The sequence below is a fragment of the Cyprinodon tularosa genome, unplaced genomic scaffold (genome assembly GCF_016077235.1).
Source record: "Cyprinodon tularosa strain WSP-4 unplaced genomic scaffold, ASM1607723v1 ctg49, whole genome shotgun sequence".
Taxonomy (NCBI): Eukaryota; Metazoa; Chordata; class Actinopteri; order Cyprinodontiformes; family Cyprinodontidae; genus Cyprinodon; species Cyprinodon tularosa.
Genome location: NW_024039218.1, coordinates 428,102 through 452,602, shown reverse-complemented (window position 1 = coordinate 452,602; position 24,501 = coordinate 428,102). Strand labels below are relative to the sequence as shown.

At 39.1% G+C, this 24,501-nt stretch overlaps 1 protein-coding gene across 2 annotated transcripts in view; it reads left to right on the top strand.

The window, feature by feature from the left end:
- Positions 1–6,738: 6,738 nt before the first annotated feature.
- sox1a (SRY-box transcription factor 1a) overlaps positions 6,739–24,501 on the top strand; it is a 31,070-nt gene continuing 13,307 nt past the window's right edge. Inside the window, exons 1-2 of one of the 2 annotated variants that reach the window (XM_038302400.1) lie at positions 6,739–7,952; positions 18,711–18,907. In XM_038302400.1, the coding sequence (XP_038158328.1) occupies positions 7,110–7,952; positions 18,711–18,842 (975 nt within the window). In that variant the 5' untranslated portion in view covers positions 6,739–7,109 and the 3' untranslated portion in view covers positions 18,843–18,907. The remainder of the gene's footprint in view (positions 7,953–18,710; positions 18,908–24,501) is intronic. The other variant, XM_038302401.1, reaches the window with a different exon arrangement.

The following is a 24,501-nucleotide window of genomic DNA, read 5'->3' as shown; positions in this document are numbered from 1 at the left end:
AAATAGAGCGTACGGAGCAAACAAAGGACCAAACTGCTCGTAGACAAGAGTGCCCTGATTTGAATGACATGTTATGCTCTCTTGCAAAACAAAAACCACACTCAGTTTGTCACTTTTAGGAGCATGGGATATGCTTTGAAGTCTGACATTATCTCTGCTGAATCTACATCCATGCAATATAGAAAACTGTTTTGTTTTCTCGTTTTATTATCCTTCTAAATCAATCGCCTTTGATTTATTGGTCTTCCAGGTTTGTAAGCACAGTGATATGGTGTTGAAGAGGGTGAGAGTGTAGCTGAGTTAAGACCTATGCTTTTTAGACAACTGGCTCCCTCTTTCTCCAGCCCTTTTAGACCTGAACTTGAGCTGATCTCCTTCTCTTCTCCCCCTCACTTACCAAACACACTTTTACTTAGCCAAACCACTCTGTGTCAACCTTGTCATGCGGTTTATGTGTTGTTGTTTTTGTCCTCAGTGCCACATCTTTCAAAAGCTGCAAAAGTAATCTCTCGTGACTGAATGCAGAAGTTTTAGCTTTAATCTGGATGCAGGTTATTTTTTTTTTTTTTAAGTGGGTGAAGATGGTAAAGGAAAAAGCTGGTTAACCCACAACAGAGTTATGTTAGGAATATGTTTGAATGGGGAGCCGTTTAATGCAGAAAATATAATGTAAAGAACTGTGAACATTTTTAAAATTTAAAACTTTAGCCCTGGCCTTCCTGCTTTGTCCCTTGGTTTCTGTGATGATGTTTGATCTCTAATGTTCCATAAACAACCTCTGAGGCCTTAACTAAAGATCCGAAATCATAAGATTAAATCACACAGAGCTGGACTCACTTTTCAGTTGCAATACATTTTGTTTATGAGTATATGTATCAAAGAAAGCTGGATACAAATAGCAATCAGTCTTTTCAGATCTTCAATTATAAAAGATGCCAATGTTTAATTAGCATGCCCTGAGCTGGTTTATTTTCAACCTGATAAGCTAATTTCATAAGGTGAATACAAAGAGAAGGATTTTTGGACAATCTGAAACTTTGAGAGGAGGCGATTGCTGATGTGAATGTGTTGTTGTAAAGCACTTTTGGTTGATGAAATGGACAAGGCAGACCTGACTTTCAGCAGATTTGTTTCTGCAGATTTTGTATGGGAGGTAAAAATAACAAAAACAAATCAGAATTCTGATATATTCTTTATAAGCTGAATAAATAAAACCTTGATTAGCTCTAAATTGTCAAGTGCAACTGCTTAGAGTGTTAGTCCAACCAGATTTGATGCAAGGGTTTTAGGATTTTAACATTTATTTGAAAAGAATCTGTAATCTGTCATTGCTATACATCTAAACTAAGAAAAAAATAATGAGGTTGACAACCAATGAAATGGTTGACAGCTGCACACTTACAGATTTTTTAAGATGTTTAAATGTTGCTAAAATTGGTGTGGAGTTTATAAAAAGGGGCTAACAAAGCCACAATTAAAATAGGAGTGACGTTTAATCTAAAGATGTTTTTTTTGTTTTCTTTTTATGAACTACAGCAACTCTCCAACCTTTTAGCCATGAGCAAGATGTCCAGTTTCTGGAAGAGCAGTTGAATTTTCTGCTAAATAAAATGCAATTTGAATTGCATAAACAACAAATTAATTAAAACTTTAAAAAAATTTAACTTGTAAGAAATAAGGAAAACTTTTTTCCCATTTCTTTTACGTTCAAAATGTTGTACTATTTGTGCTCATTTATCAAGGAGGCTGCATAAGAAAATCCCACAATAGTGATACTAATCTTAATTATTGCAATAATATTATGTGATAAATTCACATTTATTACATCTGGTTTAATCTTTTTGCACAATGCTTTGAAGAGCCACCTTTACTAGAGGCAAAATTAAAATAAGTTATTAAAGTGTCAGTAATGAATTCCTGAATAATAGAATATGATAAACAAACATTTTATTCCTGTGGGTATTTTGCTATATCAACATTGTGAAGACTGAAATTTGCAATACAGTGAATTTACAGTTTTAGTCACCTTTTATTAAAAGCAGACATTTCTGGTTGCAGCACAAATTTTCTAGAAAATTGTGTATTTGCATTATAAATAAATTTACTTAATGATGAAAATAATTGATAATTTAGTCCTCAGACTGTGGTCATGCTTTATTCCTTTTTTTTTTCTTGCTGCTGTTTCCTGGAAAGTAAAAATAAAAATAAATGGCTAACCAGATCCGTGCTACAGACATCTAATGCTCTGGCCACCAACAGGTGCCACAGGTAAGGTGGGGGCAGGAGTGAAGCCCCATGATGTGTTGTAACAGGCAAAAAGCAGCCCACGGGATTTATTAACAAAACAAACTTATCTGCACCAGGGTCTCTGCTCCCATGTTTGCACAACAAACATGCTGAGGTTTAATCTGAGAAGAACTCAATCTTTGAGGTACTTAATAGGAGTAGTAAATTAAACAGTAGGAGCAACACTTAAAATAGGTGAACCTTCCTTTAATTAGGAATCCTTTAATTAATCAAGTTGTGTGTTTGTGTGTGTACTATGGGTGTGTGTGTGTTTCTCCACCTGGAAGCTGAAGGGCCAGCATGCTTTTAGGCGGTGCAGGCTCACATAGGCCCTATGTGCAACACATAGGATGTTTTGCGCCTCACAGTTTGATCATGTAGTTAAAAACAGTGCATGTCTTGCGTGCAATAAATAAATAGATAAATGCCTCCATAAGTTGATAGCTCTCCCAACCACCCCCGACCCTTTTTTTTTTTTTTTTTGTATCCTTCTTTTTCGGTATCAGTAATGGGAGTCAGTATCCAGGAGGAGGCGAGGGGGGTGTTTGGGGCTCCTCGCCAAGTCCTCGCCCCTCCTCCCCGGAATGCGGCACAGCTGCCTTTCAGAACCCCGCCGCTCCAGCCCATTCATACCGGAGTCCCCCCCACCCCATTCGCCCCCCCCCCCCCCCACCCCACCCCTAGTCCCGTAAAAAAAAAAAAAGTGGCTATTTATTAGAATACTTGTTTTGTATTGTTCTGCGCCACACAAAAGACGTTCATTACGATAGAAGCAAGCCCCGTTCGCAGAGAGAAACAATAACTTGGAATTGTCTGTTTTTTCCCAGAGTATAATAAATGTAATTTCTTCTTGTGTCGGCCCCTCAGTGTGTGTTGAGTGGTGGGTTTGGGCACCGGGCATGGATGGCCTTGGCACTCCAGCGGCCGCGACTGTGGTGGCTTAAATAGCGGTCTTTACACGGAGCTTTGGATTGTGGGGTTTGCGCGTGTGGATCGGGGGAAATGTCCACTTTGTCTGGAGGAACTACGAGGGGGACCATGCGTAAGTTTGCATATAATAATTTAAATAATGACGGAGGGGATTTTGAGTTCAGCTTTTTTTTGTGTATTTTTCTTAGTTTAAAATCTGTCGTTAGTTGTAGAGCTCCATGTATTTTGTTCTTATACCTGCTCAGCCCTGTTGCGCCTGCAGGTTATACTTTTATTTCAGAGCCAATAAGCCCCTCGGGAGATGCTGCATGGGAGCGCACATAGGTCTGCGCCTTCTACTAGTTGCTCTCTAATGCAGTTCAGTTTGATTTTAAAAGACTTGATTTGTCGAATATTTTCTAAAAGAAAAAATATAGCAACCTTTAGATTTTTCTGTTATTCAAACGCAATCCTTTTAAGATGGTTGGTGGCAACTAAACTGACGTGTTGCGCGTAATATGCGTGGGGGGGAGGTTCTGATCTAAACAACTTTCAATTTAGATTAACGCGCAAAACGACGCGCCGTTGTCTCGTCAGTTCGTTTATTTGATCACCAGATGACCCGCTGCCTTTTTTGTGCTCAGCACCCAATGCCTCTCCAGCCGCCGTGCGCATAATCAAACGTTGTAGTCGCATGTGGAAAAAAAAAAAAAACATATCCCGGCGCAGGTGAATTGCTTTGAAAATGAAAAGTGATAAAAATGAATAAGGAATAAAGGAGACGACAATGATTAAACTGCAGGAAAGGGCATCGACCACGCTGTAGCCGCTGCGCCCCTATAAGCGTAAAGACGCATGAGAGTTTTGTCCGTTTACAGAAAATTTGCTTTTTGTACATAGTGGGGAGAGTTTGTGTGTGAGTGTCTAGGGGGCGGGGGGTCGTGTGTTGGATAACTGCTTTGACCCCCTGGCCCCAGTCGTACACCGTCACGACGGTGCTCACACATTCTTATCCAGAAGCAGGGGCCACAAAGGAGCGTGGAGGTTTGAAAAGGAGGTTTGTTAAAAGAGGAACTGAAGAAGGGGGGCTGGAGGGTGGCAGTGGAAGTAAACAGGGGGCCACCAGGGTCCTAGTGTCGGTGTAAAAGGCTAATCTTCTATGTACAACTCCTAAATCCTCTGTCAACAGGGAGAATAAAGAGCAGTATTAATCATTACTTCCATATGACTTCATGATTGCACCCAAGAGATTAAAAAAACAACTAGCTTACAATTTTATGATAAGATTTATTTCACCAATTTTACTTTTCATGTGCATACGGTGAAAATAGCCCTTAGTTTGAATTAAAATTTAAACCGCCAAAGTTTTCAATTTTAACATTTATTGTTGCACCCTTTAGTTCTTTTGCTCCCTTTTAATTCACCGTATTTTTAAGACAATCGAACATATTAAATACAAATAGGCAATAATTTTTTTTAACGTAAACATTGTCAATTATTTGAAATGAAATACATGAACTATTTTAAACGTCAAAATGCTAAACAATCCTATTTATTTCATATTTTAAATACAGAATAACATGCATTCAATTTGGCCCATTGCTCTCTCCTCTTTTGCGCGTTTCCAGTGTGCTTTCCTGACTCTCCATCATACATTGCTATCTTCCAGTGCACGAGGCCTGAAGCCACGTGAACACCCCCCTACACACAAACACACACAATGAAAAATCCGCTGTGGGGTAGTTCACTGAGCGCTGTGACATTCCCGTTAACCCCTTTACGCAGAGACCCACGGATCGGTCCGAATGATCCCGCTTCCTCAAACCCCTCAGCAGAGAGCATCACCAACCCCTGAACTCTAATTATTTTAAAAAGAGAGCGTTAAAGGGGAAAACACCGCAAAAGGAGGATAGAAATGATTAAATCGTTAGTCTCGCCACGGGAAGTGGTATTTCGTTTTCCCTTTCAATTAGAGGCTGATTGGGCTTTTCAGAGGAGGTCAACTGTGTAATCTGGATTATGTATGCGCGCACTCTAAGACACGTGAACTGCTTCTATCTGCCACCGGCTTTCAGCAAAATCTTAAAGAAAAACCATGTTTGGCTTTAAAATAGAGCTTAATGTTAAATGTTACCATCGCCAGCAGACGGCGATACCTGCGCTTTGCCCCAGTTTCACCTCATTACGCGGCCATCCATCCTTATGAACCTCTCCTCTTAGAAGATTTACTTGGCTTTCTTTACAAAATCACTTTTGTATCATTTCCTGCTCCGAGTGCGCGCATTTTCTCTCCCTGACACATGTTATTACTGCACCTTAATTACATACCTGAAAGGGAAGCAGAGAGAGGGCGACAGAGGAGGGAAAAAGACGCTGTGAACTGGAAATTGGTTTTGGAGCGTCGGTTCAGGAGATCGGGTGAAGAAGAGTGTTATTCCTCTGGATCTGTGCATACAATACAAGGACCGAGCTGTTTAGATGTGCATTGATTAGGATGCCCTACTTCTACGACATTATGGAGAAAATGCGACCTGAAAAAAAATGCTTTTAAGAATCTAAATTGGAACAAAAGCAGTTGATTTGATTTGCTTCCAGTTCCTCCTTTTGAATGCCCGTCACTCACTGCTGGACACACCCTCAAATCATTCAATATTGAAGTATAAAAGAGGAGGCTTCCATGATTTCAAAACTATGGTCTCAACATTTTTAATGGCTAAAAAAATAGTATGGTCCAATATTTATATAATCGGCTCGTTTTCTGCCATGCTGACAATGTAAAATATTTGTTTTGGAAAGTCATGACTTTGAGCCCCCATCAGTATTATGGAAGCGCACCTTAAAATATTTACATTATATTTTCGTTTTAGTGACTATCGTTTTAGGGAAAAGAGGAAATCTGCATCTCTTAATAAATTTTATTTTCATTATTAATAGCACGACACTATTGCGACATTTGTTGCAATAATACAACTTTCAATAATAAGTGATAGCAGAGTTTTTTTTGCTTTATACTTTTATTCTTTTGTATAAGTAAGCAGAAAACACAAATAAAATTCAAGACAATACCGTTTTAATGTGTGAATTTCACAAAAATAAACAGAACATATGTCATTCGTGACAACTAATTAAATCATAACAGTTTATTTGTTATTAAATACATTTCCTAACTTATTGAACAACATGCTTGTAATAAAGTGACAATGCAAATGGCCGTTGCACCCCTAAGGATGGCTCCATCCGTGCCACCATCCAGATGCTTCTTTAAAACTTTTTTTTTTTTTTCAGGTACCTCTGCTAAGATGTCATAAATTAGAACTCTTTAAATTTGATAGAGATGTCTGACTCACTACTATCACTGACAGGAGCCACCGTCACTGCAGACAAATCCGAGTTATTTTTGTTGTTGAAGTGTCTGATAGTCTGTTTGAAAATGTTCAAATGCATCGTGCTATTTGCGGTATTGATCCTCCTCCTCCTTCTCCTCCTCTTCCTCCGTGCTACTCCATAGTCACCTGACTAAATGCCATGCAAATCATTCTGCTGCTGCAGCCCTATTGGCCGCTTCTGACTCATTTAACTGCTGTCAGTGCGCATCACATGACCGCCGCTTCAAGCAACTTCTGCAACTCCAACAAGGAAAGTGGCTCAAACGCGCATTCTGTCACGTTTGGATAAGAAGAGACTCCAAGACCGAAGCCTGAGTGAAATACTGCATGGAGAATATTTTTTTATAAATGTATTTATGCCTTCTTGGATTAATTTGCATCTGCAGTTTGTTTCATTGAGGGGTACGAATAATAATTTTGTGACTCAGTCATCCTCGGCGCACCCAGCATCAACTTGTGCGCGCCCGACCCGATCATAAAAACAGACTTTTTTTTCTCTGCTGTTGGTGAACTTTAAATCCAGGGTGAATGTATAGCATGATGATGGAGACTGACCTTCATTCCCCCGGTCCCCAAACGAACACGAGTACGGGGCCAACGGGGCCGAACGGGGGCTCCAAAGCCAACCAAGAACGCGTGAAGAGACCCATGAACGCGTTCATGGTGTGGTCCCGGGGCCAGCGGAGGAAGATGGCACAGGAGAACCCCAAGATGCACAACTCGGAGATCAGCAAGCGCCTCGGTGCTGAGTGGAAAGTGATGTCCGAGGCGGAGAAGCGTCCCTTCATCGATGAGGCGAAGCGGCTGCGTGCCATGCACATGAAGGAGCATCCGGATTACAAGTACCGGCCGCGGCGAAAGACGAAGACCCTGTTAAAGAAGGACAAATACTCACTGGCCGGCGGGCTGCTTTCCGGGCCCAGCGGTGGCGGTGGAGTCGGTTTAAGCGTCGGTATGAACTCATCCGGGGTCGGACAGAGGTTAGAGAGCCCAGGGGGTCACGGAGGATCCGCCGGTTCCGGTTACGCGCACATGAACGGCTGGGCAAACAGTGCGTACTCGGGACAGGTCGCCGCAGCAGCCGCGGCCGCTGCGATGATGCAGGAAGCGCAGCTCGCCTACAGCCAGCACCCTGGCAGCGGGGCGCACCACCATCACCACTCACACCACCACCACTCCCACAACCCGCAGCCCATGCACCGCTACGACATGACTGCCCTGCAGTACAGCCCCATCTCGAACTCTCAGAGCTACATGAATGCCTCCCCGTCCAGCTATGGCGGGATCACCTACACGCAGCACCAGGGCTCCGCCGTCTCCTCCTCGGCTGCCATGGGGACACTGGGATCGCTGGTTAAGTCGGAACCGAGCGTGAGTCCACCCGTCAGCGGCACGCACTCTCGGGGTCCCTGCCCTGGAGACTTGAGGGAGATGATAAGCATGTATTTACCAACCGGGGAGCCGGGGGACCCGTCCATGCAGAGCAGACTGCACGCCTTGCCGCAGCATTACCAGAGCGCCGCGGCTGGAGTGAACGGGACGGTCCCTCTGACGCACATTTAGACCTGACATTAAATTAACTGCAAACTGCGACTGAACACATAACCAAATAATTACCTCTTTTCTAAATAACCCCGCTCCCCAGAGCTCCATGAATTTTGTACAGAATGTTTATGATATTGTAAATGAATGGGTAAATAATATTAATCTCAGCTGTGCTCCCAAGTGGAAATATAAAACAAGAATGACGCTGAGAAATTAGTAATTGTGCTACCATCTGTTTGCTCATCACTTCACATTCTTATTTAAAGGGGGGTCGTCAGGGTTACATGCATGGGGGGGATCATTTATTTGCTTAAAATCACACATAATTTTTAAATTACGTCATTGTAAGTTATTTACAAAGTGAGAAAACATGTCATGTTCATAAGAGAGTGCTTTAAAAGATATGGAGAAGAGCATACTTTCCTTAAATATTTGTGTTCATTTTCAGACGCCTGTGTCTTAATTACTTGGAGGTCATCTTTTTATTGTAACATTCTGATTAATGTAAATTGTGAATAATTTGATTATTTCCACAGAATGACGGACAACCCGCTGTTGTAAATTAAGCGCTTTTCTGCAGCTGAAAAGCCCCTGATATTGCATTGAAGAATAATTGAATAAATTTCACAAGATGTTGCTTTGATTCCTAAAATGCGGTCTTAGATTGATTATTTATTGCCGTTTTATGACTAAAGCATTTCAGTGCAGCAAAGAAGCGATAAGTCGCTTGAAAATATTCCCGCACCTTAACATTAAAGATTTTTTGCGTATTTATTCTTTAAAATAAGATATTATTTGTTTAATTTGTCGGTTTAAGGGTTACTTTTATCAGAACTTTGCCTTGAAATAAAATAATATCATCCAATTCTTTCACATACATTCCGGGTATGTGTAGATTATACTTTTTTTTAAAACATTTTTAATATATTCTTTACCCTAAAATCAAAATATTGGTAAGAAGAAGACTGTAAATGTTTGTTTTCAGATGATCTGTGAAATTTTGCATACAGAGTGCTGAGGCCTCTGATAACCACCTGTTAATTTTGGGGATTAAAATTATTTTGTTTTTAGTTATGATATATAATTTTGATTGATTTTGTTATCCCACTACCTTATAGTCAAATTATGTGTCTTTTTTAAACGAAAGCATCATACAATATCCATAGATTCAATTTTTCATTTTTTATTTTTTTTAGAATTACAGATCTGTTCCAGACTTTTTCTCTGTCAATTTCAAAACAGTTTCTTGAAATCTATTTGGAAACCTGTCGAAAACGTGTTACATTTTTTAAATAGTTGAAACCTGTTTTGGGTCATCCGTTTAAAAACAACACCTGCAGAAAATGTGACATTCCCAGGATTATTAATGCGCTGAATTAGTTCTTTTATTCCTGGAAAGTATTCTTAAATTCTGGTTGTATTATTAGGTACTCGGCAATTAAACTCAAATTTGAACATCTACTTATACAACCTAGTTATTTTGATATAAACTTTATCACATCATACTTTTGAGAGATGTCAGTGAGCTATAGGCCCAATGGACGATACTTAATTTCTAATACAAACAAACAAACAAACAAAAAAAAAAAAACAATTTTAAGCATCAGTTGGATCAACTGAAGAACGAATAGTTTGAAATCTGACATTTTGATCATTTTATTAACTTAATTTAAGATCTATATCCTGATAATGACAAAAGATTATCCCGATTTCTTTCATCCTGTGATTTTCAAATGCTGTAATTCGTTCTGAGAGTTTTCTCCGTGTCTTCTCGTCTGACACTTGATAGCCTCAAGTCTGTAAAGTCGGGGAAAGTAAAGTGCTTGAGGCAGAGCAATCATGTAACCACAACAAGAAATGTGGGATTCATTCAACAGTTTGTGGCCGAAAGCAGAGATAAATGTGAGGAACATTAGTCCCAGATCTAAAAACTTGATGGTACTAAAGAGCTGAAGCTTTTAGGAAGATTTGGTTGTTATTGCGCACGCCTGAAGGTTACTTTAACAACTGCAGAAATATTCGTGACAAATCTGGTTCAATTAACCACGTGTTTAATTTCACACTAAGAGTGATTTTTATTTTATTTATTTTTTTCAGGAACAACGCAGAAATGATCTGACGTGATTGTGTAAAAAAGATGAAACGCGATTTTAAACTTCCAATCCTCTTAAAATAATTGAAGAAAGAAATTTGCCTTTAAGATTACTTTTTTGACAGCTGTTCACTTTTTGATTGCCATGGGCCTCGTTTCATAATGACTAATATCATGCCAATATAGGAGACATTTATGTTTCTTTTGCGTTTGAATAATCAATTCACAAATAGGCCTACTTAGTTAAAAGGGCCTATTTCACACTGATGAAGACTTGCTTGGCACGTGGATTAAACCTGTTAGGCCTCACAGTAAAGCGTGTTAAACGTCTAGATGCGCATTAATCTGTTGGAGCAAATCTAAGAGGAACAATTGAGACTTTAAATTCCAAAGCGCAAAGAAGATACATCTATGGAGAGATCTCTGCGCCAAAGAGTGCCTCCACCCGTGTGCTTTGCGTCTGTTTCCTCTCTTATCTGCTGATGTGAAGAGATGCGGATTAGACACTGAAAGCTCCGAGAGGCGGAGCGCGTCACGGCGCATCGCCAGGTTAAAAGAGGCGCGTTCTGGCAAATTTAACCCGCATAAATTACACCTTGAGGTGCAAAGAGGGCTGAGTGTAGGGTGCGACGCATACAGAGGGATTCATTTTGTGTGCAAAAGCGGTTTTTCTCGCGCGCCCAAAATGCGCGCGTGTTTGTTTGGTGGTCTGCACGCATGCTTTTAGCTGACCGGCCAATAAATCTCTCCTCCGTGCGCTGCTCTTATCTTGTAGCCACCGATATATTCCGGGCTATGAGGCCATCAGCCGCGGCGCACAATCAGTTGTTCGCAAAGCTCCGATCCCTTGCACTCCCTGTCCTAAATGGGGATAATTAGCGTCACTTTATCACGCCTCTGCATATTTTCTCCACCTCTCCCCCCTCTTTTCCTAAAAAAAATAAATAAAAAATACCAGGCAGCCTGCTCTCTGTCACAGAAGATTATGGAGACAGATTGCACAGAGTGAATGTGCCGGGCGAGATTAGCGCGGAATAGAGAACGCAGCTGGGCCAATGGATTCCTCGGAAGGGCCTTATCGTGCTATTACACGTTGACATGTTTAACAATCTTGCTGCCTCTTAATCCTGTAGTGCTTGCTCTATCTACCCACAGCTACCGTTCTGCACGCCGGCGCACAGACCTAATGCACTGAGAAGCAACGCAAATATGGCGAAAGTAAAAAAAAAATTGGCTTATTTTCCAACTTTTCCAGACAGAAAAAAACAAATGCTGTTTTATTCTCTATTTATTTTTATTTATTTATTTGACTCTCTGGTGTTGGAATTGACTCATACTGAAGTTTTCAGTAGTGAGGTGAAAATAAATTGGTTTGATAACAGCAGCAAGACTTTCAATAAGATCCTCGGATGTCTATGGGGTTTTATACACTTATAAAGGAAGCTGTGTGGTTTCTACATTTATTTGAATATATAATTTTATCTTATTTCAATTCTATTTGGTTATTTTATTTTACTTTTGAATGAAACTGTAAGATTCCAACCAATCTTTAAACTGCACTCTGTCAACAAAAACTTATTGTGGATAGTGTTTGTCATCCCCTGTGAGGAAAATCAGCAACAAGTATTAATAGTTTTATGACAAAGTCATAAAACATTAGTCATAAACTAATTGAAACCACAAATGTTGCATGTTATTTTTTCCCCCAAAAATATGAAAGGCACCAAGGCCCTTCCAAACTTATTTGTATTTATGCAATGGCTAGACAGGCACAAGGATAAAACGTTCTGATGCTATTTCACTTGAGCATTAGAACAACTGTAAAGAATGAGAGCAGACACATTTCCAAGTTTCAGTATGTTTTGTTGGCATTATTAAAGACTTCTAATGATGACATGGATGCTGAAACGTTTTTTTTCTTTAGTCCGGTTTGCCATCCATCTCCAATAGAGGAACAGTTCTAATTGAAAGCAGGCCAGCCGTGTAGGGTTTAGCCAGAATATGATTCTGAAGACCTGTGATGCATGACCCATCTTAACGAGAGGCTGAAACAAGCGATGACAAGGATAAGGATCAACTTCAGTACTTAGATGCTTTTCTTTCAATCAGCTGTAACAACTTCATACATTCCATGCAGGGCATTTTTGTAGATGACACTCAAATCCACTGTAACTTTTAAAAGAATGACATTGGTTCATATTCCATGTGCAGTTATGTTGGAGACTCTGGTTTAACTGACATATCGTCAGCCTATTTGTGGTCATTCTGTGGTGCTTAATGTGGATGTTTTGCACTTAATTGGACAGATGTGAATAACAATAAAACATGTCAATTCCAGTCTACCACAGTCCTCTTCAGGAACCAATTTTATGTTTTTTTTTTCTTTGAATTACTTTAAAACTCGGTAGTTCGGGGTGATTCTACAGAACAAAGGTAAACCAAACAAACAAACAAAAAAAAAAAAGATAAAACAAAGAAAAGAAAAAATGTTAATAAAAAACAAAACAAATAGTAGTCCTTTGAGCAAATTAGGTACAACTAACTTTACCTCACTATACCAGCCAGAAGTTACTATTATATTTCAGAGTGAAGTGCATTCATTGCAGACAGGCCATGAAATTGGCAGCCAGGATTGAAACTGTCAATTTACCTGCCACATTGGCGAGGGGCCAAAAAGACAACGCACAACACTGAGCAAGGGTTATGTTGTTGACCAATCATGTAGCCCACTGTTTTTCTGGTAATCCTTGCTTTTTTTTTCTTCTTGGAGTTGGTTTAAACAAGATATGGCAAAAATATGGCTGGTGTTTAACCATTAAAACAGTTAAAATCCTTATTACTGTGTTATTAATGTGTAGTAATTTGTTTTTTCTGAGCTATCTTTGAACGCACCATGAGCATACACATGCTGAGGCAGAAGTTCATCACAAAACAGGATGCAGAGCAAAGCTGAATGTGAGAATCAGAATGTTTAACAAATCAGCAGCAAGAAGTAAAAAAAATTTGCACAGTTTTTAAATGTTTATTAATATAACAGTACGAGCAGAGTCAGGGAGGAGATAGACCAGAGGCCAGCATGCAGAGAAAATTATGTAGTGTCTTTACAATAAAGGAGAGAGTATAACGTCCTGAGAATATCTATTAAAATCCATTTAAAAAAATTGAACCTAGAAGCAAACAGGGAGAAAAAAAATCAGCTATAAAGTTAATTAGATTTCCAGCTGGGTGTTAACAAAAAAAAAAAATGTGAGCATCAGTGAGATGATTGGCTGTTTGTATTTCTATCATTTTCTATAGTCACACCAGCTCAGATACAGTTATCATTATGTAGGTCTAGTCATAAATGAGGTTAAGTTGGTAAATAACATGAAATCAGTTTAATGTGTATTCTGTACAACTTCAAAAACCATTTTAAAGAATTTTCTGGGTTGTTCAACTTGATTTTAGACGTAACAAAATTTTGACTGGTAAAAAAAAATATCTGTGGCAAGTGTATTTCATATTCCAACTACCACAGACGCTGGTGGCTAAAAAGGTTTCCATCTGATTGCAGATACTGGTTTGTTGTTACAAAGCTAGAAAAAGAAAAAAGTGACTGAATAATTATTCTGCTGGTTCAAATTTACTTCAGCACAATATGTACTTCATTCTGGTCTAATTGCACTCAATCAATTTTTTTCTAAGCGGATTATACGTTCATAAAATAACCCTGTCAGGATTTAAGAATAGGGGATATTTGTTTTGCAACCGTAGTGAAATTTTGATGAAACTTTTAAAAAACTGTGTTGTCTGCTAGGATCGTCAACTAAGAATGAAGGAATCAACACCTTTGAATAAGTTCTTATCACAAAATAAAAACAGTATTTCTAACTAAGATAAAGCAGCAAATGATATTAGAACATCACCTTTAAAAGCAAATGGTCAATTAACATTGAAGTAAATATCAATGGCTAATATTTAATGCCCTCCAAAATTCCTTTGTACAGTGTAAATGCATTCATGAAAGTCACATCTCAGCCCGCCGTGCCTCTCTACTTCCCTGTCCCGTCTCTTCCTGCCAGCCAGGGTACCAGGGTCTGTGTGGGAGTGATTGTGCAGCGCAACTGTTGGAATTTGGCAGTGTTCGTGGGTTGGAGAGTCGCCCCACGCTGAGTCCCTTTCAGAGGCCATGCTGGGCACTGTGAGGTTGGGAAGTTTCAGTCAGCCGTATACAGCTCAATGGACCCCACAAAGGCGATTACAAGCCCCAGCGCATTCTTGTAGAGATGTGGGAGCAGTGCAGGTGTAAGGGGGGGTGGAGGATGGGGTTTGGTGTAAGGGGGTACCCATCAGAGCAGCGATGAAAATGGGACGGACCTGAGACAACACAAAGCCAACTGCTTCTAAGGAACCAGGGTGAGAGAGCAGATAATAAGTGTGTACAAGATGTGATTCAAGAGGATTCAGTGTAGCACATTAAGACATTACTGATTATTGAAAAAGAGAGTTACTGATGTCCTAGTAACCTTTTCCATTTTGACACCACTCTGAAGCATTGTTGTAGACCCTTAAAGAGTTCAAAGTATCTGGGGTATTAACACCCCTTAAGATCCTGTTTTTCTTTTTATAAACAGTAGATTGTTTGCAATATAATTTCAGTTATTTTGGTTTCATTACTATGGCCTAAACCAGACCCTAATCCTAACCATTACCAATGCATACTTAACCCTAAACCTAACCTCCAACAAGATAACTTTTCTTAATGGAGACCAGCCATTGGTCCCAACAAGTACTTGTAAGTGGCCATAAATGTAAATATTTCAGTACCCCATGGCTCTTTGTCCTGGGGGTTACAGCTCTGGGTTTCCAATGGCTATTGGCCTCAGTGCAGGGTTGATGGCTGCTCTAAGCTAATGCTTTGCATCTGGCAGCCTTGGATTGATGCAGCCTTCCAGAATCTAGCTGCTTTTAGCTGCAGTTTATGCTTTGGATGGTGAGTCCTTTATCTCCACACATACAAACCTCAAGGGTACGATCTTGGGTCGACATCAAGTCTATCACACATTTGATCCCATACATGATGTTCACCAGAGGTGTCAAGTAACGAAGTACAAATGCTTTGTTACTGTACTTAAGAACACTTGTTAGGTATCTATACTTTACTATATTTCTTATTTTTCTTCCTGCTTCTGACTTCTACTCATTATATTTTCACACAAGTATCTGTACTTTCTGTTCCTTACATTTTTAAAACAAAAGTTACTCATTACTCTTGGCTTCAGTTTAATGTTTATAAATATTTATTTCACATCATGTGCGCCATCCAATGCAGATCATTGGCGCCATCCACATCAAGTGAAAACTACTGTAATTGGAAATGTCTGAATGGTCGGACACAGGCATGAGCGTATCAGGAGATGGAGACGGAGAACAACAAGACCTCCCTCATCCTTGGCCCTATCTCAAAGAATTTTTCGAAATAGTTGAAAAATTGAGCTTTCAATTCATATAGTGGCATCTGGCTGTTTTTTTTAACGGTTACTTTATACTTTTATACTTTAAGTAGTTTTTGGAGCAAATACTTTTTCACTTTTACTTGAGTAAAGAGGTCAAGTTGATGCTTCAACTTTTACCAGAGTGTTTTTAAACTGCATTATCTATACTTCTACCTAAGTAACAAATGTGAGTACTTTTGACACCACGGATGATCACCCATTCACACACATGCAAACACAACTACTCACTAGCACACAATCACCCCAAACGTTTAAAGTGCATACCGACATAGATTACTATAACGATATTGCGGTGTGCAGAATCCCAATTGTGGTTTTAAACACAATTGGGATTCTGTCTTGAAATATTTGTAGAGCACATGTGGCCTGAAGGGTACGCCTTGGTATGGTATGCCTTAAATGGTTTGGTATGCCTTAAATGCCAATACAAAAAAATATTTTAATTAAAAAAAAACATTATCAATCAACACATTTGGAAGCAAGTTAGTTAGCATAATGATATAGGCCTCTTTAAAAAAATTTTTTGAATTTATATATACCTTTTTTTATATTTTTTTATCGTACTTTTTTTTTTTTTTTTTACTTATGATCCAATTAGAATGACTCCTTCACCCCTTGACCAAATGCAATTCCTAAGCATTAGAGAAGTTTGTTTATATCTGATGTGGTCTATTTCACATCAAAGGACTGTTGGAGACATGCAAAAAAGTGCAATTTTAGTACATAATGATGCACAAATCTAAACACATTCTGATGATTTATTAAGCTGAAATAATCTTTAACCATATTTCCCTGAACACAGATTTATAATGCTGTGCAAATCTATCAAGATTTTTAGCCACTTCTATCAGTGAAGTATATATTTTTTAATATGACATTCACATGGGATATTGATGATGTTTTAAAGATGCTTTGACAGTTTGCACAGTCCCTATATGCAACAACTGGGAATAGGTTGTTCAACTGCTGTGTTGAGCTGTTAGTCATTATTCCATGATTACGTGATTTTTCTAGCAAACTTTATCACCCCAATTCCATAGTTAAAAACCTTCCATGTTTTGTTTTCTTTCAAAGCTGTAGCAGCTAGGAGGGCCTTGGAAAATTGGGAGAATAAATAACAAAAATATGCAAAATAATTGCAGAAAAGCATTTTTTTTTTATCATCATGGCTTACAAAGTTTTCTGCTATTATTATACAATAGCTACAGCATATTTAGGTGACAAATGTGAATTTAAAACTGAACTTCTAGGCTCTGTCCAGCCTGCCTGTCCAGCAGTTCCAAAACGAGTACTCTGTCCAGCAACAGTATGAGCACACCATGGCTGACAGGGCCCTGAAATGCCTTTCCCCCTTCCAAAAAACATACTTGTGTCAGTCTGGCTTTTCTACATTTAAAGGTGCTCAAAACAAAACATAGAGCAAGTGGACAACAACGCGTGTATGGCACTTACAGACATTAAGCCCATCCCCTCCACTACTCACACACACAAAATTACAGGGGTTTCATTTCTTTAGTTCTGCCCTTATTGTAATATAATATAATATATTTGGAAAGTTTTTTTATTAAATAGGAAGGTAATATAGGGTTTAAAAAGATGTTATTAAATACTCTTATGTTAAACAAACATAACAAGTTTTTACTGAGATTTTTCTTTCAATTTTTTGTAATACTTTTTTGTTTTTTTTGGAAAGGGAGGTCCCTGGCCAGAAGCTATTGCTGTTTAGGGGCAGTGATTATGAAAAGTTTGGAAACCCCTATCATAAAGCACAGATGACCTCTTTTAATCACCACCAGCTCCCAAAATGAGATCTGAACTCCACCCAAGTTTTTTTGGTAGCCCTGAGGGATTGCATGCAGTCTCTAAGCAACTACTGGTTCAGCATACATAGCAGCGCATTTATAAGCTTCACTTAATAAAAAAATTTCCATAATGGAAGAATTATTGAGTGTCCAGCCAATGATTAATATTAACAACAAATATGACTATCAGATTTATGTCATCAAAACTTAACAGTTAGATAAGCAGATTTTAAGGGGTGAGGGGAATGTGGGTAAATGTAGTTTATCTTTTTTAAAGCAAAAGTCCGGTCAGCAAGGAATAATCAATGGATCATTATTTATACCTAAAATGAATACGTTTGCAGTGATTTAATGAATTTATTGTTTAATCAGTAAAAAAATAAAAACAATAGTTTTTGTCACGATGACTGAGTACTGGACAGGCCATTTTTGCCTGAATATAGTAAAACCTCACTCTTGACATCTTTCAGCAGTGACCTCACGGTGCGGTAAACTGAAGGCCATTCACCCCGCTTTACAAGCAAAATCAATGCGAACTACTAAACACATCTGCAGTCAACATCAATTATTTAAGATTTCGAGAGGACTTCAACATTGAAATTCACGAGAGCTATAGTTAAACTGACAATGCCCACGTTCATGGCAGCTGTATGTTGTAATACATCGGGTAAAAGTGAAAAAAAACTTTGTTTCATTGTTTGATTGCCAATTTAAGGAGAGAGGATTTTCCATCGAACATCTGGCCAGAGAAAAAACACGTCATATGTAGCCAACATTTTGAAGAAGATTGTTTTCAAGATAACTTGGATAATAGCGCGTAGTGACAAACACCAGACACAGCACTGGGACTTGTTCAACAGCCGATACCGCACCGTGACGTCACAAACTTGTAGGTGGCAGTAGTGCTCTTTGACAAACATTGATGTCTCCAGTAAACCACATTCAAATTAAAATTACTCTTAATTAAATCCCTATCATTTATTGAACAGCATGTAATAATTTCATATTTAAAGTACTTTCAGAAGTTTGAATTCTTAATATGACCAGACTTTTCCTAGAGCTTTTGCATATAGAAGAATACATTTACATTGTTCTAAGTTCTAACTATTGTTTTGATCATACACTTGCTATGTAGATAATCTCTCTTTTCAAAACAGTCTTTTTTGACTTGGTCACCACTCTATTTTAAATCCAGGTGAGAGGAACCACCCAGATGTCCAGATTGTGCCACTACAACAACGGCTTCCACGCCTCACATGACCAACCCAGAAAAGAAGAACCACTGCTGAATCTGTCAACCCCACAGACAGAGTGGGCTGAGAACTGATGAAAGCCAAAGCAGAGGGTCACCTTGGTTTCAACAAACTAAACAGCTGTTTGACCCAAGTCCAGGTACTGGATTTGTCTTGTTTTAACCCTGTTATCTGTGTGTAACCCTTTTTGCTTTTGAGCTTGATTTTCAACTTGATACGTTTAAAAAAAGCAATTCATTCTGCAGAAGAAAAAATAAGTTGTGCCATAAGAGAGCAACACAAATTTGTCATAAGACTGAGAAGTGCCATAAATCAAAATGTTCTGCTTGTGCAAAAACTGTACCTCTTCACCCCATCCCACCATTGGGCTTTGCCTTAATGTTGTGCCAGTTTCAGTCGGAAATGTGGAACTCCCTAATTCTTTGCGTCATGTCCTCCCTTTCATTATTTCTGTCAGATTTATCATTTAATGCTTTCTTTTAAAAAAGAAACTTTGATAAAGACACGAGGTATAAACAAACTGATGTCATATTTGCAGCCTAGGAACACCTCTACTGTGATTCCACTAATTTTAATGACACTTGTAAAAGAGCCAAAATCCGGATTAATATTTTTTTTCCTTTAGATCAAAGTGTCTTAATAAAACAGGCATCATATAAAGTGGTACATGATTAAATATTTTCCTTTTTCTAACGCAAACTAAAACATTGGCTTAGGATTTGTAATCTCATGCTCTTAAATCTTGTAGGTCAAGACAATACCAACAGCTGGGCCAACTTGACTTGCCTTGCCCCTGGACAAGATAATGTTAAATGAGCTCCCACACACGCTGTACTGTCACTAGTAAAAAATGAACTAATATTTACTGTTCAAGACATGATTGATGCTGCATTCTATCTTCTTTTTTATTTTCTCATTTGAGCTAATTACATTCTCTGTAATGATCTCAGTACTGATGCTGGGCTGATCAATCACTCCACACACCTGCCCAGCTCCACCCTTTCCGCAATCAGGTTTCACTGGATCAATCTGTGTGCACCACTATAAACCAGCCCTCAGACCAGTCATCAGGGCCAGATTATCTTGAGCCATACCAGTAAGATTAATCCAGCGTTCATCCAGCGTTGCCTTCCTGTCTGTTACCTGACTTGTTAATGAGCCTGCCTGATCTGATCTGTACTGCCTCTGGACTTCCTAATCTGCCTGACCGCTGAGCTCCAGCCCTGCACACCAAACACCATTCTGAAATAAAATGCATTCAAACATCACTGCCCTCTCTTGGTTGAATTTTGGGTCCAACCACTGTTCCTCACAGTATAATCTGGACAAACATGGACCTATAACCAGACGGTTAATGTCAGGCTGGCATGAAAATATCCATTTCCCAATTGGAGACTGGCATTGCTGAGATTTTAACTCATCTCCACAGCCAGGCTTCTCTGGCCGCATCTTTTCTATAAGCATCAGCCCCAGTCACCATGTCACGCTAAGTGACAACGACATTTCCTAAACTGCGCCTTACCTCCCCCGAGCTCTCTCGGTGTGATTAGAGTTCCCACTGAGTACCATGATCTGAAGTAGGTTTTAAATAAGTCCAGAGCCATGGCCCTGCCTCCTCACCGTCCATTCAACTGCAGCATCAAATTGCTACCCAGGATGACTCCCCCCAGAGTAGCGTTAATTTTACCAGCCATTTTTAAATTTAGTTTCAGTTTTAGTCCAGTTTCAGCATCGCTTGTTAGTTTTTATCACATTTAGACAACATCATCCCATTTTTATTTAGTCTAGTTTTAGTCGACTGTAAGTCAAGCATTTTAGTCTTTATTTTAGTCCAAGAAAACATAATTTTATTCGTTTAGTTTTAGTCAACAAAAACTGTCAACATTTTAGTCTAGTTTTAGTCAGGACATCATTTAACCTTTTACTTTTTTGTCAGCAGATAATATTTAACATTTCCTAAAATTATTTCACATTTCAACATTTTCTTTCATCTTTTTGATAAAAAACACAATTTTAGGGAACATATGCAGACATGGAAGATGTTCTGACAATATTTGCATATTTATTTTGAACAATGCTAAGGTTCAAAGACACAAACACAAATGCTTGCATTAAAACAAATAAAACACACCTGACAAAGGAAACAAATAAATAAAATAAAGTGTCTTATGAACTTAACACAAGTGCTGGCGGTTTAAAGCTAGTTCACATAGAATAATAAAATAAATAGATTTGAGGTCAATGTTGTGGAAAAAAAAACTCCAACTGATACAACAAAAGTGCTTTCCTGCCAGCTATAGCTGGCCTGTCATTGTTTCTGGGTGGCTGGTAGGTTGTTGGTGGGTGGTGTATCTTCAATCTGGAACAGAAATTAATACAATGTCAGGATAGATGCACAGCATAACAGGAATTCCTAGTGTATAAGTAGCATATAGGTCTGTTTTTTTCCTTAACAAAGACTAAGTCTCTGTAAAAACTACATTTGACAATCCATTTCAAACTCATACAAACAACCTGTCGCCGCCTCGCCGTGAATCCAGCTCCTGTCTGCCTCATGTGTTATGTAGGCTACTCTGTGCCCGCCCGCTCCAGGTTTGAAAGTGGGTGTGTGGCGGAAGAGCTGACGAGGAGGAGGCGGAGGAGGAGACATGATTTGACAAAACCATATCATATAATAATATGTAATTTTCGTCTCGTCTTTGTTCGTGAACTAAAATGTCCATAGAGTTTAGCCTAGTCTTTATTTACCGAACTGCATTATCATCTCGTCCTTATTAGTCTACGATAATTATTTCTGATTTACTCCCAGTTATTGTTTATTAGTGGGGATTTTAATCTCGTCTCGTTTTCGTTCGGTACAAAATGTGTGTTGATGAAAATATTTTCCTTTAGTTTTCGTTAACGAAATTAACACTACCCCAGAGGTCGGCTCTACTCCCTGTCCTTACCTTAATCCCAGGCCATGTAGAGGTAAATTAACAAGTCGCTAAAGGCTGGGATAATTCGCCCTTTATCCTATCCCGCTGGCGCAGGTTTCTTTTTTGTAGGGAAGAAGGATGGGTCCCTCAGACCCTGCATTGCTTGAAATCTGACTTCGCCAAATTCAATTGAGAGGTGAGGCAATCCCTCAATGGTCCCAACACTTGCAGGGGAACCAGAAGGGACCTTATCCACGGACACCTAATCCGGCTCTGTGGACTAGCTTTGTAACTTTCATGCGGGAAGGAGCCTGTTTGTGAGGTTGAGTGATACCCGCTAGGCAAAGTCAGCTTCACCACCACAAACAGTCTAGACTCAAGGACTCTCTCAGCTTCTTGAAAGAGCTTGGACTCTTTTCTACTCTGGAGGCGTGAGCAAAAAGAGGAGGAGGGCTGGGGTGTTCTGCATGTCTTCCCCCAGCTTAGGTAATACCACACTCTATGATTCCTTAATTCTGTAAGTACAACATCCATATGTGGGGAATGATAGTGACACCTGAAGGGGAGAAATTTGGAGGAACTACCCAGCAGGTCTGAATCTGAGTAGTGTTTCTCTATTATACATTTGAGCAAGTCATGTATTGTCCATAATGAACACTGTGTTCAAGCATAAGGGTATCAGTCAGTGCGCTTGGGAGCAGGACACCATAGACTAGGGGTCAATAATTGACTCTGTTGTCATATCTTTTGAGATTTGACCATATTTCTTGGACACTGTCGATAAGAGGGGATTGGATATGTTGGGTTGGATATGCTGGAAGAGGAGGAAGTGGGACACACTTGACAGACTGGGATGTTTGGTCTCACTCCAGAATAAGCAGAACCAGATGCAGTGTTCAAACTACAGGGTGATCACACCTCTCAGCCTCCCTGGGAAGACCTATATGCCACGGTGCTAGGAAGGAGAGTCTGGCTGATTTTCAAACTTCGGCTTCAAGAAGAGCAGTGTAGTGCAACCAGTCATGGAACACTGGACTAGATCTACACTCTCTGCAGCATACTTGATGGTTTATGGGAGATATCCAAAACTTTCTCCATACACTTTGTGAACCTGGTGAAGGGATTTAATAGTATAATATAGTGGCTTGTGGGAGGCACTTCAGGAATACAGAGCTTGGGGCCCTTTACTTGTGGCCTTCATCTGGCCAATGTAAAAGTGGCATTGCCGGAATTAAACTGGACCTGTTCCCATGCTTGTTGAAATGCAGCAAGGCTTCCCTCTGGCACTGGTCTTGTATATAACCTTAATGAACAGGATTTCTAGGTGCAGCAAGAGTGCTAGAGGGGGTCTGGTTTAGTTACCAGCAGATTTCATTCCTGTTTTCTGGGGATGATGTGGTTCAGCTGGCTTCCTCTAGTCAAGACCTACAGCATACACTTGGGTGGTTCCCAGCTGAGTGCAAAGCAGGTCTGATAAAGATAAGCTCTTACATCTCCAAGTCAATGTTTTCCAACCAGAAAAGGGTGACTTCTATTCTTAAGATCGGAGCAGATTTCCCGCCAAAGTTGTGCACTGAAAAAAAAATAGAGGTTGACAGAACTTACATTTTCTAGGCAACGTGATGCATTTGGTTTTTTTAGTTTTCCTTACTTAAATTCACGGTTGAGTTTACAAAGATTTTTGAGTTCTGCCAACTTAGGTTTTTGGAGTGTTACATAGAAATTTTGAGTTCTACCAACTTAGGTTTTTGAGTTTCACCTTTAAGTTCTGAGTTCTATCAACTTTGTTTTATGAGTTTGACATATAGATTTTGAGTTCTACAAACTCAGATTTTGTAGTGTTATCTGCAAGTTGAGTTCTATCAACTCAGTTTTTTTAGTCCTACCAATCGTCTTCACTACCAATCATTCAACACACAAAAAATTATGTTAATACAACATTTTTATTGCTTCAAGCCAAACATTGCATCAATAGATACAGTATAAAACCATGTTCAACAACATAATCTTAACTGCACAGATCAAAGTAACCTGACACTGGACCAGAATGTTCTAGATTCGTAAGAGTGATGATGAGGGAAAAAACAGTAAGACACCGATTTAGTAAGAGGAAAACACACAGGTAATTTTTTGTGAAGTAAGTGTATTAACATATATGAAAAAATAACAGTTTTACAAATTTGGACGGCCTTCAGTTTGTTTTTTTCAATTGTAGTCTCTTTAAATTGGGTGCACCCTTTTAAAAAAAATAAAATGAAATAAAATGTCTTGTTTCCCAACGGAAAAAGAAAAAGGTTTTCCCTTTTTATCTCTGAGTTTTTCTTTTTAGTCCTACCACTCCGACAGGACGATGAATGCAAGAAAAGAAAATCCTCTTCAGTCCAAATCCAGATGTTCACACGGTTGGCTCGCCATCTCCATTTAAGGAGAGAATCCAGAATCCAGGGTATCCAAAAAACCCAGCCTGCATAGCACAACAGGGCTTAGTTAAATCCATTCACTTCTTGTTCTTAACTGTACAGTTTATATCTCTCCAAGTATAAAAAATTTCAGTGTGTAATGTAACTTTTCTAACTCATTACGAATTAACTGCTGCATTACAGGGTTAACATATAAAATGTTAATGTCACTGTTTTTCTTGTAAAGCAAATAAAATCATGAAAGCAAAAAATCCACATGTAAATAATGTAAATAACAGTAAATACCCACATCGGATTAAGTAAAATAATGTAGTCTTGTAATATTCTGTGCCTGAGTGCAACAACACTGCACTACATAAAACAATTTAGAAATTTAATAAGTTATTACACTCAAC